The 18,687-nt window shown below is 46.1% G+C and overlaps 1 protein-coding gene across 1 annotated transcript; it reads left to right on the forward strand.

Annotated features, from left to right (window-relative positions):
• Nucleotides 1-10,086: 10,086 nt before the first annotated feature.
• Nucleotides 10,087-13,709, forward strand: LOC119460641 (uncharacterized). The gene is made up of 4 exons (XM_037721673.2): nt 10,087-10,234; nt 10,369-10,459; nt 10,668-12,591; nt 13,532-13,709. The coding sequence occupies exons 1-3, from the start codon at nt 10,220-10,222 to the stop codon at nt 12,566-12,568; spliced, it is 2,007 nt and encodes a 668-aa protein (XP_037577601.1). The 5' UTR covers nt 10,087-10,219; the 3' UTR covers nt 12,569-12,591; nt 13,532-13,709.
• Nucleotides 13,710-18,687: the final 4,978 nt, after the last annotated feature.

Consider the following 18,687-nt stretch of genomic DNA (forward strand, 5'->3'; position numbering starts at 1 on the left):
GTGGACCATTATGGTTACAGAATGGATACCAAGAGAAGGGAAGTGCAGTCGCGGACGGCAGAAAGCTAGGTGGAGCGATGAAGTTCGGAAATTTGCAGGTGCAAGTTGTAATTGGAGATTGCAGGGAGAGGCCTTCATCCTGCAGTGGACATAAATATAGGCTGATGATGATGATGATGATGATAATGATGCTGAGAGTGTGGCGATAAGCTCGTGAGAAAGAGGAATCAAAGCGTATGAGAACCATGAAGATTTTGCCATGGGGCAGTTGAGCTTGCTTGTCAAAGCATATTCACTCGGCCGTATTTTCATTGGCCGTCTGAAGTTATAAGTAGAGAAGAATTTTGGCGCTGTGTATAAACCCGAATACAGGAACCTCGAAAAAATAATTTGAGGCAGCAACATTGTTGGGTGCTATTCTGAGCGTTCCTTATGTGTGTACAGTCGCCTTCTGTGCTAAGGGATATTGTCGTTTTTGTTCTCATTCTTGCTCAGAAAGTCTCTGTTATATGTTGCGGTGTTGTTTTCACTGTTATCTTGAAATGTCATTGTGCGTGCATTAAGTGTATTTCTACTCACTCTTTTACAGAAACTGTGCGCATAAGTGTACGCACCTCTATCTGTAACTGTACCACCTGTTCATGAGTCACGCAGTAGCCGACGCTGTATTAGTTATTATACTAATAAGATACTTAATGCGGGTAATAGCAACAAGGAACAGTGGAAAATAATTAATTCAATATAAACAAATCAATTGTTGTTCAGGCTATCACTGAATTACGGTCGTCTGACGGCGTGTATAAGAACCGACATATTGCAAATGCGTTAAACAAATTTTTCTGCGCTAGAAGCCCCTTTTTTGTCTCATAACTACGAGCAAACATCTAGAAAAAGCATTCAATTGTTTTAACCTATTTCGAACAGGCCCCCAGATTAATCAGCAAAAAATTATTCATCACTTAAATATGACAGGTGCTGCACTTCGTAATATTCAACCTGTTCACCTCAAATGCACCTCGCACTTCATCTCTCTTCCACTTCCTCATATAATTAACTTCGTGTTTAAAATGGGCAGCTTTCATTCACAGCAGAAAAGGGCCAAGATTATCCCAGTGTTCAAAATGGCGCATTTCAGCTTCAATGTCTAACTTTCGACTTATTGCAGAAAAGTTATAGAGAAATGTATCCAGAAGCGACCAACTAAATATTTAACTAAGTTTGGTATCTTACTCACTAATAATTCGGTTTTCGCGTAGGTTTTTCGACAGATCTTGCACTACTCTCATTTAATGGTTATATTAATCATGTCCTATCGACTGAGGATGTTTCGCTGGTGCCCTCTTTATTGACCTTTCTAAGGTCTTTGATTCCATAGTTCATTATATACTGATAGCCAAACTTGATTCAATTGGCGTGGCAGGGAATGCGCAACAACTGATTACAAGCTATTTATCTAAAAGACAGCAAGTTTTCTGTTTCTAACATTCTTTCCATTCTTAAATTCACTGAAAAAGGCGTCCCTCGAGGTCTCATATTCGGCCCCCTTTTATTCCTAATTTATATTAATGACCCGACTGCGAACTTAACATACAGCCAACCTTTCTTGTATTCAGATGGTACAGCTAAAGTTACAAGTGGCAGGTCCATCGATACGTTTACTAGCAAGCTAGATAGATACGTTTACTAGCAAGCTGACCACTGATCTCATGAATATTCCCGACTGGTGCAAAGCTAATGGCATAATTATTAACGCAAATTAAAAACAGTTCATTGTCTTCCTCTCTAGTCAGACCCCTCATTCATCTACTCTTGTCATTAGTATTAATTGCCCCTGCCTCCTCAGTAATCCCTAGTGCACATGTCTGGGAGTTGTTCTTCATGCCTATCTCAGATATTCTCATCCCCTTTCTTATATAAAACCGAGGATAGCTCACGGTGTAAGAATATTAAATAAAGTCCCACCACATTTCAATTTGTCTATCTTATTTAACATGTACTACGCGTTCATTCACAGTCATGTTACCTACTTTATCACGTCGTGGACAAATACCTATCCATCTCTCATACTTCCGCTCCAGCGCCTTCAAAGCCAAGCCATTCGCATTCTAACATTCAGCTCACCGTTCACCAGCGCATCTGCGGTACTTAAACAACATGGTGTATTATCAATGTGCAACTTGTTCAAATATTGTCTAGGAATTCCTGTTTACAAATCTATAAATGTCACCATAGCAGGCGACGTGCTGCAAACATTACATTTGTTCCACTCTAACCCGACTAGGTTTGCCTCGAACAAGTTTTTACTATCATATGTACGAACTAACTATGACAAACATACTGTTTTGCGGCAGTTCGGTTTTGGAATAACGTATTATTAAGTACTAAGTAATTGTTATCTTTAGGAGCGTTTAAAAAGCAGCTTTTTCTATTTATTATTTACTCTTAAATATTGTGCAAACTTATCTTACATTGCGATATTTTGTACTTGTTTTTTATTGCTTGTTTATTTTTATTCTTTTGCTTACTTTTGTATTATTCACTGTGTTTATATTCTTATGATGTATATTACTCATGTATATTTTCTGTGTTTCCGTTGTTACAACTAACTACGTAGTGATGTTTTGTTGTCATTTTTTTTTTTGTATATATCTCCACTTGAGTTCTAACCATGTGCTATGGGACCTCCGCCTGAATAAGTACACCAATGCTTGTATTAGTTTACGAGTAAATAAAGAATGATTGATAGATTGATATGTGGCAACGTGAAAAAAATATAAAGGAATTGAAACACGTAAAATGTACGTTAATTTGGAATAGTGTTTCTTATTCAGTCCTATAGTGCGTACTGTAGCGCTCTCACGGTTAACATATTCTACGTGCATGCAAATGCTGCAGTCCTATGCAACCTAGTGAGGGGCCTCAAAAATGAGATTAGCAGGTATTTATCTGAATATTTAATTGTCGGAAAGCTTGTATAGACCCAGTTCCCTGGAGAGTAAGGGGCTATCTTATTATTTTCAACTTGAGGGACCTCATCAACAAAAAATTCAGGGACCTCATCACCAAGTGGGTGGAATATAAAGATTTGATTTCCGGTATTCGACAATCAGTGATACTTAAACCACAATGCAATATTATCGCACGTGGCTTAATATTTGCAGGGAACGTATATTTACATGTGTTTCCGGTGGCATGCATACCATTCGGTGTCCTATGCAACAATGCATGCAACCCAGTGATCTTCCTTAGCTTTAAAAATTTGGACTGCGTCTGTCCCCTCTAAGCAACAGCCCCCTCCTCCCCGACCAGCCCCCCCCCCCCTCCCTCCCCTCTTTTCTTACCTACCCTTCTACCGACCTCAGGGAAATTAGAAACGGTAGTTTTAAAGTAAATCGAGCTTTTTCATCGCCTGAAGTTATTATAGGAACGAGTCAATTGTCCACTAAGACTGCACATCCTCCCCGCAAAATAGAGAGAAATAAAACAAATTCACCGTAATCTCGAACCGCCCCCTATGGTCCGCTAAGTGGTTCAACCGTAAAAGTGTAGTGGTAACTGCGAAGTACAAAGTTTCATATCGCGCTTACACACTCTTAACCAGTGCGTGAGTTAGGCGAATCGGGTAAAGTACGCTATGCCTTTATTTTCGTGTATCCCTCGCGGACGTCTCTAAGCTTTTATCGAAGCCACAAAGTTTTCTCCAAGTTACTCCGAACAGAGCGAGTCACCGCTTTCCACCCAGACGAACTGAAACAGCGAGAGAACGTCACTCAGCCGTCAGACCGCGGCGTCCTATCATTTGTCAGCCGACGCGCGGCCCGATTCTTCGCCGACACGTGCCCAAACTAAGCAGCTTACTCTCACAAACAACAACAGCTACAAGATGCACACCTAAATACCACTCCTTCTTGCCTTTCTGTCTGCTATTGTCTGGCACTTTCTATTCTCCCCTCCTTCATGCCTTTCCCGATGTTTCATGTTTCATGTGTCCTTGTTCCACCAAGTTTATTTTCATTTATTTCTTCCCATCGCCCTTTTCAATTTCCCGCGATGTCTCAGATGAGGGCCAATGGACACGCTCATTTCTTCTAATCTCTTTCAGCCTAACCAAAGCTTGATGTTCGTGACTTATTTACTTCGCAACTCTTTCCCAGTCCCTACGGTGATCGTCATAGCAATCTAGTAGAGAAATAAGGAATGGTTCTTGAGTTGCACTAGTGTTTCGTATCATTGCCTCCACGCGGCCGTACAACAGCCGATCCTGGCATGAATTAGAAATTCTGGGCCGGTGTTCCCAGTAGCGCCCTTCAAGAAGAGGCTCCCGTGCAAAGCCCGGAGGGGAATTCCGTGTGGAGAGCAAAGCATCGCTCGGTGTGGCCGTCGTGTGAGCGCCTTCTTTTTCACTTTCAGGGCACGTACCGGGCTCGCGAGATAATGCGTAGCAGCAGTGTCCTGCTTGCGCCGCTGCCAGCCATCTGAAAGAGCCGCCGCCTCATGCTCGGGTTGCAGTGAGCACAGACACGTGGGAGTAACGAAGGAACACCGCGTATTTGAGCTCGGCAGTGCCGTTGTCCCTTCTTTCCCGTATACACTTTCGTCCCTGCATAGCTGAGTCCCTTTTCGGAACAGAAGAAAAAGAACAGAAAAATAAGGGGGGGTGGGGGGAGATGTCTGGAGTCGAGCCCGACAATGAGCGGGATAAACGACTCGCCGCTGAAACAAGAGGCTTATGTGCGCCCGGCGCTCACAGGAAGCGCAGAGGCCTTTCCTCAATCATACGAGGCTTCCGGCGTTTTGTCTTTGCATTACATCACGAGTGCGAGCCGTATCCTCCCCATTCTGATTAAATTATGCCCTCGGTATCTTCTTTCTTTGTCGCGGACTTTCTGCGGGACGTCCGCACGGACGTCACATATTAATGTCCTTTTTTTTTTCCTATTTCCAGCGAATCTTCCTCCAGGCTTGACGATAAGACCTCTGCAATGGTGACCAGGCTATGTTCGCTTGGCGGCGGTCTCAGCATGGCGGAAAGCTTTCGCATATCGGTTCGTATACGGTCAAGGGCTGACGTATTTCTGTTTGGCCTAGAATCATGCGTACGCCTTCATTGGTAAAAGTAGAAGGGTACCGTGGTGGTCGAAGGTGCTCTTCCGGTGGCAGAGATATTGCTACCGCAAAGCGTTCTTCTCCACCTCTTCGATGAGCGAATGTAGTTCTCGTCGTCCCAAGATTCTAGAGTGCACATCTAGAACCCGTCGGTTAGGGTTTAAGTTGAGAAAACGCGACTATTCAATCTGAAGCACAGGAGAGAAAAGAAATATTACTCAGACAGTCTTTTCTTCAGACGTGTCAGCGCTCGTGTATGTTTTTGTTAGACACGTGGAGCTCGAGCGGGGTGTAACTGGCATTAAAGGGCGCAATCACGCTCAGAATATTCGAAGCCAAAGCAAGAAAAATAAAGTTAGCGAAGAATCTTGCGGGAGTCTTCTCTAGAAGGCTGACAAGGGTCTACGCACAGACAAGAGAGGCGCCACTTTGGGGGCCCAGGAACGCATTAAATGTCTCGATGGCTTATAAGCCGCCAGGCTCTTCCCAAGTCGGAAGTCCTACACTAAAAGGCGCCGCGTTGTCGTCGGCGTTTTCGACGCGCTGTCAACAGCAAGCGCTGTCGTATGCACCGCGCGCGGGGCGCGTAAGCACTTAGCAGCGGCTGACTGCCCCGCTTTCTTGACAAGTTGACGCGGCTACAGCTCTCCTACCGAACGCTTGGCTTTGCCTTGTGGCTCGCGTGCTGAACTTCGTTACAACATAATCGAATAAGCAGACGCAGTGGCCATCCAAGGTTTCTTGCTGCTGTTGTTGGTGGGGTTGACGGTGGCTCTCGTCTTGTTGTTAGACAGGCTTGCTCAGCCAGAAACTGGAACTTTCGCTATACTTGACGTTCATTGGCGCTTGCTAGAGAATGCATTGCAAATGTTTACGTGCACTAAAATAGCATTTAGGCTAACCGAAATTATCGGATAAGCGATGATCGGGATGCGTAGATGGCATATGAGACCACACTTTGTTGGCCTTAGTTATACTTGACAGAGCTTAGATCGCGTTCCCAAGTTTATCACATGGCGGCCTTCGCGATAGGAGTTCCACAGCAATTTTTGTGCAAACAGGAATCAAGGAAAAGATTTTTAAAAAGGGGCATGCACTTGCGCAAATTTCGTTTGTCATTTCTCGTTCGGGCCAAACACAGCTATGAATTCGTACTAACTAGCCCACTTGCAAACCACGAAAGGAGCGATGAGTAGGACCCACAAGAGGCCCTTGCTACCAAATGACAACACCGAACACCTTTCAACCCAAGGCAGAATGATAGCAATGCTCAATGGGGCTATTTGACACGTTGCATGTAATTGTCCACAAATGCATTGTGGTCAAGCTATGTGACCACCACGCGGTGTCTCAGAAATACCGCTTTAATGTGATCAAAGTAAATTCTGCCCTCTTGCCGACATGCAGTACTGCTTAGAGGAACAGGCACAGGGAGACGGAGGCCGTTTTGGATCAAACTCACACAAGTGAATTCTCACACACAAAAATATTTTTTTTAATGTTGAAAGTCAGTCCACATGTTGGAATTAAAACGTCTCTGTGCCTTAAAACATATCTTAGTCGAGACACTCTTGAAATTTGTGGTGTCGAGTGGCCTAATAGAGAGACTATAGTTCTCACGGACGTTCCCTACCTGCTCTATTTTTTGCGTGCTTTTTCTTTTTCTCCCTGCTATTATTTCCATGATTCATTTACCCTTAACCTTCGCCCAGTGCAGAGTAGCAAACCAGAATCTCTTCCGGTTAACCTCCCTGAATTTCCCACACCATTTATCTCTCTCTCACTCTCTCTCTCTCTCTCTTTTCTCTGAGTCGACGTATTGAAAGTTGTATGTGGGAATTTATTTTTTATTACGCAGTTGCCGCTGTGTGCCAGTGAGTAAGTGCCAAAAACTTAACTATCTGGTTTTAGAAAGGTCGCGCTTCGACTTGATATGACGCTCAAAAGCTGTGCATGGAATTTTTGTCAACCACAGGACCAGACTCTTGTCAGTATTGTCCGTACTCTTCGTCCGACTGTGTGAGGTGTTGTTTGTTCCTGTCTTTTTTGAAGTGATACGTCTTCAACATCAGTCAGAGGGGGTCGCAGATGGCCCCTACAGGGGCCTTGGTTGTTCGTGCCTTCGTGGGCGGTTTCCTTGCAGCCAGAGAGGTGTGTGCTTGTGAGCACTCAGGACACTGAAATGGCGCTTGCAGGAAAGAGATGCTTGTTCCCCAACTGCCAGAAGTCAGAAAGGAGACGGTGAAGTCCGCATATTTCACATTGACATATTGTGGCATTTGTCCCGAATGCATACGCTCAGAGACAGTGTCATTCCGGAGGTGGCTACAGACATTGCGCAAGTAGATGCGAGATGAAGTCAATTACAGTAAATATAACCTGCGTCACCGGGGAAAATGAAGCAGTAAAGAACGAGCGAGCAGCTTCTACAAGTGACGCGAGCCGAGAGCGTTTGCTTTCGAGATTCCTTCGACTGAATGTTTCCTGCAGAGGCTTCCTGGCAGCCGATCGTTATTTAAATGATGCCTCAGACTGCAGAGCTGTGTTTCCCAGTGCAGACGCCGTTGGCGAGGGCTGGACCTCGACAAAGTTCAAGGGCCGGGAACATTGCCATGTCATCTAGACGCGGAGGAGTGGAAACATTCTGGAGTGCTCCTGGAGGCGTTAACTTGCCGGTCGTGCACATGATGATGCGTCGCTGACACCATAGTAGTCTTGCCGCCTCGGCTCTCCCTGTTTATGCAAAGCTGACTTTATAGACCATGCTGTTCTCTCTTTACGAGGCCAGAGGAGAGGCTGAAAGTTGACTCATGTTTCTTACTGCACTTGGTGCATTGTGAATTCACCTTTTCTCATGGCGTACGATGAAAAGTACTCAGCCAGACTACATCGTAGCGGAAGTATGAAGACACCAGCTATGTGTCTGGAACGCTGAAACAATGCACATCGCTGACTGCCCATTACCATAGACGCAATATTGAGTAATACCCCCCTCCCTCTTCGTTATATAATATACTCTTGGGTTGTTTACGGGATAAGCCAATGCGGACATTCGGTGATTGTCCAAATGAGCGTGCAGACTCAACCTTCACTCTTTGTATCAGGGTATCAGACAAAGCTTTGTTACGAGCAAAACTATACGTGGCCCTGCAACTCGAGAGAGGACAAGGGATGAAAATTTGAGCCGCAAGATGAACCTCAACATTGTACAACTATGATAATAGTTGGGTCATTTACGTATATTTATATTTCTTCTCCTAGTTGTCTGCCCAATCAAGTTACTGTTTTGCCACTATGAATTCTTTGTTGTTGCCAATGTGAACATCCGTGCATAAAAAGCTATAGTGTGCCGTACGTAGATAGCCAGCATACAAGCTTCTGCTTTGAACCTATTTGTTATCTCTAAGATTTACTTTCTTCAACACGTGTTATTTTCGCGGATGTAAGCCCTACAAAAAGCTTACCGTCGCCAAGTTTAGAACCACTTAGTGAACTGCGCAGTTGATTCTTTCTCATTTCGATTTTATAGCATGCGACCGGCAGGATATAAGCGTCAATAAAAGTCAACAAGTTCAGGATTTAGGTTGCTCTTCGCAAACTGCGCGTCTCATTCGCAAGAAGGTTAGATATACACATGACGCAACGCCACACGCCATCCTCTTCAAGCATCCGGTTGTTCGTGCGCTGTTGTGAGAAACGAAGCTCCCAAAGCCGTGTGTTCTCTAAAGCGCACTTACAGATATCGTTACTAAGCAGGATTTCTCTTCTGCACACCGCCTGCTAGCTGTTACCAAATAGCAACACCCTCGCGGCCCTTGAAAGCGAACACACCCTGTGCCCTCACCTTCGTACCGTAAACCTTTCGATTTTCCGGAAATACATCAAGGACACAATGTCGCCACCCACCGCCCCGTCCCCTCTCCGCTCGTGCACGCGTCCTCCTCCCGCCTCTCATTAGAGTATTAGAGCGTATCGGCCCGGCATGTCATCTTGCGCTGTCTCCAATGTGGAGCAATCGCCCGTTGCCCTGGAGCAGTCAGCGATATTGAATTACTCGACTGTGACGAGTCACTTTCCATGCGTGTCACGCGCTTGCTTTGACGTCACAGCACACAGAAATTTGGACCGATAACTGAGCTCATACGCGTGCCCCCCTCCTAGGTCGCTTTGTTTATGGGTTGCGTTCTGACCGCCTTGACCTTGATCACTTGCTTGTTGTCTGGTTGGAAAAGACTGCCGCGGGGCGCGGTAGAACCACCGACGTTTTCTACAGGAAGCGAGAGCAAGCAAGTGTGCAATTGCCATTCTGTGCTATATATTAGCGACGCCCTTGGCGCAGTGCACACCCCGCACAGCCAACTCATTCTCTTCTTTAACGCCTTGGCTTGGCCGAACGCCTCGCTGTACACACCACCGGAACTTCGCATGCTCTGTCAGCTTCCGTTATCCTCGAAATATCAAACAAAGTAAACTTTGTGCGAACTCTCCGGAGGCAAGTGCCAGGTGCGAAGGAGAGATTCGGCTGGCCAACTTTTCCTTCTTATGTCGTTCAGTAATTACAAAGCTCAAAAAAAAAACGAAAAAAAAAACGAAGTAGCCGTTGTAATTCGCGAAGGCAGATACAGATGGCGCCTAAACACAGGAAGCTAACGGGTGGGTCTTTATTCATTGCGGTCTTGCGACGACGCAAGAGAGCCGGCAGGCAGGCCGTGCGCACGTCTGATGCCATAACCTTGCCGTCTTCGGGCCGGACGTCGACTCGTGGCAGTCTGGCTAGCGGCGCGTGATTGAGAATGCGGAACGCGTCTCCTGAGATGGTCTACGCTGATACAGCCGAGCTTTCTGTACCGTGTTCTCCGTAACGCACTCTCTCTCTTTCCTTCAGAGCTCGAGGGCTCTGTAAACCCCGTTCACGTTAAGTCGATGAGCGCAGAAAGGAGGGGGCGCCCATACGGATCTTTTGCAACCGAGAAATACACTTTCACCTCGGCAGTAATCTCGAGCGGGACTCGTTTCGTGCGACGGAGGCGCTCGCTCGCGCATCGGGATTGGTCACCCGATCACGCCCGTTATAAAAGCGAGCGACGAGGGTGAACACCTTGCCACATTCGACATGAAGGCGCAGCAGGTAAGCGGTTAACTTCAGCGGCTTGCCAAGTGCGGTCATGGCGACCGCTGAGGTTTTCTAGATGTGACATCTGCACATCCGAGGAATGCACCAGCCTGGATTAATAGCGGCACGTTGTTTCCTGCTCGTTTCAGCAATTGGCATCCGTACTGCTAGCCCTGTTTATCTGTGTCCGAGGACAACAGTACGTCCCATATGGCCCGGGACTCAATGGAATTCAAACAGGTAGGTCTGTTAGTGGCTATGTACTTTCCTTGGCTCGGTTCACTGAGCCCGAGTGCTCTAACAAGAGGGCGCTACCCCTGAATGATATGAGGCGAGTTTGCGATAACTAAGTGGTTTGAAAAAAATCGAACTTCGGCAATCGCAATTGTTATCACGGCGTCATTGGTTTAGGCATGGTGACTAAGTGAAATGCCTTTTCTCCGTGCAGGTCAAGTTCCCGCTGCAAATATTATCAGAGCGCCGCCATTGCCAAACGCACCAGTTAGCTCCAGCCCAGTGGTCAACCTGAACCTTCCTATTGGACGTTCTTACAAAGCACCAGAAGGCGCATATGGCATCGGTTCCGTGGTACAAAATGGACGCATTTCCATTCCTCCGGGAGCCACAGTGGCTGCGAATGGTAATGGAAGGCTGACAGATGTGCTCGGCCTCGGAAGCCTTTACGTCGAAAGAGGAGTCAGCGGTGGTTCTCCCGGTCGCCTTGTTCGCATACAGAAACGATCTGCTGATGAAAGTCGTGACGTGCGCCATCACTACGAGGAAGATCTGAGAACGGCCGTGAGAGAGCTTACCGGTGCAGGTGTTTTGCCTAGGCATACCAAACACGTTGAGTATGATCGTGAAAGTATGTACAGGCTCGCAAAGGAAGCAATCAAGAAGAATCCGCGCAAGGGTATTTCGTTTAAAAAACCCGAGGGAGGATATGGCGTCGGCTCTATTTTTGATAGCGTGAACCCTCCTTTTAGTAAGGACACCGAGAATCACAAGAAATTAGAAGCTAAGGTCAGTCGAAAGTACCCTGTCCGTGAGGATGCACCAAACTCGCCAGAAGAAGCCCTGAGAACTCTTGCGGATCATCCTAAAGGAGTATCCTACAAGAAGCCTGAGGGTGAATACGGCGTTGCTTCGTTGTTTGATACAACCACTCTGTTCAACCCTTTCTTCCATAGGCGCCACAGGAGACAGGCTGTTGGCTCCGGGTCAGTAACCGCCGTTCTAGTAGACTTTGACAAGGACACCGATTCACCAGCACAGCCACCTTCAGCTCCGACAAGCAGTTTTGCTCCCGTCGTCGGATTCACTGTCCAGGAACCTGAAGGGGGTACCCCAAGCAAGCACATCCTCAAGAACGTCATTTACAGGAAGCGCCCAGGAAGCTTCAAGCCGGCATTTTCACCGGACGCACCGCCTACCAAGCATGTGCTGAGAATTCCAGACAGCATCGAACTACCGCCGCTTGGTGGCATACCCGAAAAGACTGGTGAGGAGTCGCCTGACATCCAGATCGTTGCTTCTCAAGGGACCGCTCGGCCGAAGCCGGTCGTTTCCCGAAAGGCCACCTCCACGGCGACTATCGAGTTCCGACCGACCTTCCCTGTGGAGCACATCAAGCCGGCCCTTCCTCCTCTGCCAAGACCATCGACTCGCCATCACTCGAAGGCTTCGCACTCGCACACTGACGCCAGCGCCCTCAAGAAGGCGCCTGCTAAATCGATGACAGAATCGCACAAATTGGCTACGTCACCTCTGGTTGCTGTGCCACCGGGACAAGTGGTTTACAACCGACAGCTCGCAGCATCCGTGCCCGTGCAGCCAGTGCGAAATGTCGGACTTCAATCCAGACCTCCTGCCGTTCCCACCCAAACTTTGAGGCCAGCGCCAACGGTGCAACGAGTGTTCTCGCAGCCCCAGCTTCAAGCCACGGCGCAGCCTACCGCGCAAGTGCAGCCGCAGCTTCAGGCGCAACACAACGTCGTCGCCGCCGCACCAGCAGCCGCTCCTCAATCAACACTTCAGGTGCAGCCACCGGTGGTCGCCGCTGCACCACCTCAGCTTCAGGCTGTCGCAGCTTCTCCTTACCCAGGAGCCTTGTACCAGCAGTACACGCCCTTGGACCCAACTACGTACCAGGTGGCTCAGCCAGGACAGTACCAAACCTTCCACCATTCGCCCTACGCACTACCTTATGCTGCTATCGTCGCGGATCCTTACAACCAAGCCAGGATAGTGCGGTCAACTGCAGGAAGGCTGAGGCAACAGGCTTCTCCTTTTGAATCCTCTTCCACCTACTACTTGACTAAGAGGATTATCCAGGGAGTCCACTCGTGAACGACGTTCAGATCTCGATCCATGTGAGTACTCGGCCACGTCACTCGCTAGGTGGAGTTCGTTCTATTTCGTTTGTTTCTTTCTCTCTGATCTGTTCGATTATTTAAGGCTTGAAACTTCCTCAATTTGTATTCTGTAAGTCTGAGCGCATTCAATTTTTCTGTACAGTTATCAGTAGCTGTGCGTGCCTCGGCATGTTTAATTCAGTTCCGCTCGCACTCCGTCTTGTGGCTTTTTATTATATCTTTCTTTTTTCGCACTCGAGGCACTTTGCGCATTGCAGCACCCGGTTAAGCGGTCTTCGATTTGGTTCATTTCATGGGCGTAAAGGCATAAATATGAATGAGGTTCGCGAGCTCACTTTTATATTCGGTGGTGGTCTGAGAATATCACGCAAGAAGCGCATTCGCTCCGCTTTTGTTCGAACTTTACTGATGTCCAGGAAACCCGTGTCATTAATCTGAAATTAAACGATGTAGAACTATCCTCCATCCAAAACTTAGTTCGTTCCACTGCATTACTTTTTTTGTTCACCAAAGACAGAAATCACTTTAAAACGAACTTCTATTTGTGAATACTTCTAAGAAAGCTCTCGGAAATTAGGAATTTGCTCTTAACAACTTCATTTTTACATAGCTGTCACATCAAAGCGTTATGCGCTGTGCATTTAGATAAAGAAAGAACTTAGTTTATTTTTCACACATTTCTTCCCGGTAATATTAATGCCGTTGTTTCTAGTTACTGCAGCTAAAAACGCCTGTTAAGCCCAATTATTGTTCATTTCAGCCATATCATGTATTCATTTAAGGTCTCATTAGGAAAATATTTTAGTCTGTATTCTCGGTTATCGTTGCCACCTAAATGTTCGTCAGAGTTTAATTATTGTAATGTGCCACTAAACGTCCGTAATTCTATCAGCATTACCTTGATGCAGCAAGCTAATTCCTTTTCTTTTCTTTACAGAGCATCATCAACTGTACAAATTCATCGCCAGCACTCATCCGCAAAAACAAAGAATCACCTACAGTTCATCTCAAACAGCTCGCAAAGGCAAAATGATGTGAAATTTCATTGTTATCTCTCATTATCTTCACTTCTGATCTTTATCCGTTTAGAAAACTGAATAAATTATTGTTTAGGTTGCCCGCTTCTCATTTTCTCACTGTCGTGCCACATTTTGACCGAAATATATGGGTACACAGACCAAAATTGTTGGCCGTAATATTTCAGGGGTCCACTTTATACTATGCAAGTATGTACAAATTACATAGAAGGTGAACCGATGCTTCAGTGGTTAAAATAGGTTACGTTAAATTTTGTTAAGAATACGCTTAACTGCGACAGATACTCAACGATACAAAGCGAAGTCGCAAAAGGTCAATAGCATTCGTACAATCTGACGATGCCTAAGTTGATGCGTTACCAGAAAGGGTGAACGACACTTGAATTTAATGAATAATACAAAAGCCAATCTATACTTGCATTTGTTTGATGCCCCTCCTTTCTCACTGTAAGATCGAATAATACGTTTTCCTCTAATATTTACATCGTTCGCTTATAATTATTTACTGGTGAACTTCACAGTAGGACAGAACGTACGTTGTTCTTAATTGGAGCGTGGCTTATTCTCGGCCTATACTAAATCACACAGTCGAAATCTGGCCAACAAATTAGGCAGCGAGGCAGCTTGAAAGTGTGTAGTGCAACTACTTAGTATCACTGAAGGGACCTGTACAATAACTAAAAATCAAATAACCGTGCCAGGCACGCCACATAGCTTTTTTCACGGTCTGATGAGTGCGTCGCAAAAAGCGGCCATTTTCACATAATGAACTGACATTTTCCGAATGAAGTTACCTTGGCATACATGTAAGAGCGCCTTCGTTTTGCAAAATGACGTAATTTTAGTCAACGAATGAGTGGGAGACCGACTTTATTATTGACTGACCCATATTCATGCGCCAGTTTAAAAGCTCGCTTTTCTTTGGTTCTTGTTAAATGATTAACTCAAGAACTGATTTCATACTTCCGCTTTGTCAACTTAGGTTCGGCATAGTTCTCGGCGTTGTTACGATTTCTGATAACTTCACGAACTTGTCATTCAACTATATTATGCTTCAATTAAGTAACTAACGCCGAAAAATGGTTATTAGATCAGAGTGGTCTCAGAGCAAATTTCAGTAGCTCCGTGTTAGCACATCTGCCCACATTTGTGGCGACAGGCATGAACAGATTATTATATCACGAAAATGAAGAGAAATCATATGGCCACTGCCTTTTAGCCAAGTGCTGAGTTAATTATAATATTTTGATATGCAAATGTTTGTAATGAGACCCTGAGTGAACTGTAGTATGACGCTGAGCATTGAGAACAACGACGAAATGTGTCTTGTGCGTACAAATGACAGTACCGCTTGCGCACGCGCTGGCGTTCTTTACAACATTATTTTACGATTTTGGCCTAAATAAACGGTGTAGTGTGTGACCTACCCTATTGTTGCAACTCACTGGAGAAGCGATCTCGGCGAGAGTAGTGGCGCGGACACTTCAAGGAAATACTGAGTGGCAACAAAGAAGAATAGGCAGCTGCTACGCAATTAAAGTAGATCGAACGGTAACAATACTTTGGATCTTTTGAAGAATTTTATTCTGGGACTTGAACAAATTACGCTGTTCATATTCCAAGAATGCACTGAAGCACGCATTAGGCACGTGGGCATATGTGCTGTTCAAAATTTGTCGTAATAAGGTTGCTGATAGAAGAACGACTTAACAAGTGTGACTTTTATCAACTGGGAAACATTTATACGGGCAGTCTTTCTTCTACTTTTTGCCTAAAGCTAGCCTAGTCACGTGAATGAAAACAGTTCATTTAGAGTGAAAATACGCAAGGTTGTATTCTCTCTGCAGGTCTTTATAGATTCATATAAACTTATAGACCACGGAGACAGCCTGTAAAATACAGAAAGGTGGTAAAAGTTTCCTAAATAGAGCCGATAAAATTTCATGTATGGATATCGACGATCTTTCCTCATCAATCCAGCAAAATGACTTCTTGCGGGTGCTCACAAGGTCACAGGGATGGCTGGCAAATAACAATTTCCTACCTGCAAACGGTTTCGAGAATTCAGAATCTGGTTAGGTGAGGCTAGCTCCAGCTTCCACGTCACTTTACAGCATTGTATAGCCACAACACGTTTGCAAAACTTGACTTTGCAAACCCCGGAAACGTAGTGATGAGTTCTCGTTTGCAAACAAGGCCAAGCTTCCGCCGCTGTCGAAACAGAAGGCCGGTCCAGTTTTTTAATAGGTCCCGGGGTCGGATGCGGCGATAACTTGCTCGGCGCCACCTTTTAACCTGGTTGCTGCAAACGATGCGATCGCAGCACCGAGATATAGATACTCTGCGGCATTAGACGATGTCTCCCTCTCCTTCGAACTGTTATAGGTCAACTAGTTTTCATTGGGTTCAGAGGCTGACGCAATCAAGCGGTCTCGCTAGAGATTACGGCTCCGCTTCTCACAGGATGACGTTTTGTCTGGCTATTGGAAATGTCCGCCCTAAAATACTTCAAAGAGAGTAAGAAATTGCGCTGTTCCATTTCTCCCTGCGAACAATGACAGCGACATTTGCAAAGAAAAAACTTGCTCAACTTTGTTAGCCCGCTTTCTTATTCGAAAAAAAAAAATGTATATTTTGTCGTACGACCCTCAGTTTTATATTTAGCCCTTTTTTATCAACCTTGGAGCTTCAGGATGGACTTTTATTAGCTCTACTGAGTGTTGAATAAAGTTAAAAGTTGTATTTGTGTAATTCATTGGGGAGAGCAATGGGGAGAGAATACCTGGAAGAAACATTTCTTCCGAAGTGCTTTAAAATTTTGTTCGTTTATAACCTGCACTGGCCCTGGTGATAAAAAGTCGCCATTGTCTGCTACAAAAGCAAGCAGCTCGGCATAACCTTGTGAAGACGTGGCTATAGTCGCACGCCTGTGCATTGTCAACTTTGCAGTTTTCACTGCGTAGGAGCTTACGCATTCGTTTTGTTTTGGGAAGGAAAGCAGCTTAGCTTTTAGGAAGAAGTGTTTACGAATAATTTAAGTTTGCGATGACGAACAGCTTAACTTTCGGTAATGAACATTTTCACTACAACAACTTCACGTTTTCTTGTTTTTATGTGCGTAAGACCCCAATTCTTTGCTGAGCTTTCGAAAAATCAAACAAAAGAAAACGAATGCTGAGTTCACTCGAGCCTCGGTGGTAGTTATTGGTAACTTGAGAAATACACTAGGTGTTGATTGAGAAAGTTCGTATCAATGTCAAAATGTTATATTTTAAAGCAGTGTCGATGCGTGTGTTATGTGAATGGTGATGAATATTTCTATTGGCCTCCCCACTGAATCCGGGCGGCGAGAAATAGCCACCTAGACGCTTGACCTAATCAGGCGTTTACCATATCTATTACAGCCTAGCATTTTGGCTCTCTCTCCTTGATCTTCTCCCTCCTGGTGTAGGAGGAGGAAAAAAAAATGTGGTTGATCCCTCTTATATAGGAATCGGTATAGAACACGAAAGTGAAACGTGTCTTCACAGAAGTAGTGTAATGTTTATTGCACATTGATATATAATGTCTATTGGTGTTTTGTGGCTAAAGTACGGAGTAATGATATTAGCTTTATCAGCTGTATAAACTTGGACATGCAGCAGCATCGGCAACACGCAGAACTGTTGTCGACGCCATCGGCGTTTTGCCCGCGTTCGCTCAAAATGCGTGCGGCGTTGGTGACTGTTGCCGGAGCCTGTGATATAAATAGGCACTTGGTGCCGCAGCTAAACGTCGCCTCCCTTCCCTCCCCCTCCCCCACGGCTTCTCGCGCGTCGGAAGAAGGTGCGTTTGCTCTACATATATGGTGATTGTAAAGGAGAAAAGAGACGCCTACTTCTGCAGCCCTTAAGCGAGCACGGCGCGGAACGCGCGTTTGTTCTCCGCCGTGCGTTCACTCCCCGTGAAAGACGCGCCCCTCGCGCCCTTTCACTCGCACATACAGCGTTCGGCGCGCGGCGACGATTTCTTCTCCAAATGACGTCATATGGAACCTCACGGCGACGGCGACGGTGACGGCGACGGCGACGGCGACGCCGACGGCAGAAATCTGCTTTTGAGTGTCCATATAATTGCTATCGCAATAAAAAAGAAAGGAAAGGCAGGCGGGTTAACCAGACGCACGTCCGGTTTGCTGCCCTACACGGGGGAAGAGGTTTAAAGGGATAAAAAGAAAGAAATGAGAGAGAGGGAAGAAAGTACTCTCAGTATGAACACGTGCGGTTGTCCAACACTTCACAATCGGGTCTCTCCTCATTAAAACTGCTATCCCTGTATCGTACAGTTACCTACGTTTGTAAGGGCCATTCTTCTATCAGTATCTTCCCTGCTCTTTTCCACGAGTAATCTAAACGTCTGTTGTTTATCTCGACCTCTGACCAGTAGTTATTGCTCCCTTCCGCTTTCAATCCCAGCGCGTCGGGGTTTCACGTTCCCTACGGTTCTTGCCAGGCGAATGTCTCAGTTACGTGAGAAGCCCCAGCGCCATCTGTCGAATGAGTCACAAGCAACGGTTCGGTCAGCTTCTCCAGTCGTCCAAAGGAGGCTCTGCCTTCGGTGACCCCCTCTGTCCTTCCCTTTTTCTCAGACCTTCTCGCTTCTCTGCCGTGACGCGAGGCCGGCCGGAGAGCGGTTGGCGTGCCCTGGCGACCCGGTTTCTCCGCCGCTTTGTGTCTTCCGAGCTGCTCCTGTTGCTCTTCGAGGGCGGCGCTCCTCCGTCATTTAGGCCCGCGTGCAACGACAGTAAGACAAAAAAGAAACAGCGCACGTCGGCAATTAAAGCTTCGCCCACATGCCGTCGAGGCTCTTCGTTCGCGCGCGTGCCATAACAAAATTTAAGGCACTGCGCCAAAGAGAAGCGCTGTTCGGAAAAGCATAACGGAACCTTAGAAAGGTACCAGACCAAACAGCTCTCCTTCGATTTTGAAGTTTCAATCATTTTCAATCAGTTTTGTGCGGTGAGCTTATTTTGATTCACAAGTGAATCGTGGGCTTTTGTGTTTTTACTCGCAGCTAC

The sequence above is a fragment of the Dermacentor silvarum genome, chromosome 8 (genome assembly GCF_013339745.2).
Source record: "Dermacentor silvarum isolate Dsil-2018 chromosome 8, BIME_Dsil_1.4, whole genome shotgun sequence".
In the NCBI taxonomy this organism is placed as follows: domain Eukaryota; kingdom Metazoa; phylum Arthropoda; class Arachnida; order Ixodida; family Ixodidae; genus Dermacentor; species Dermacentor silvarum.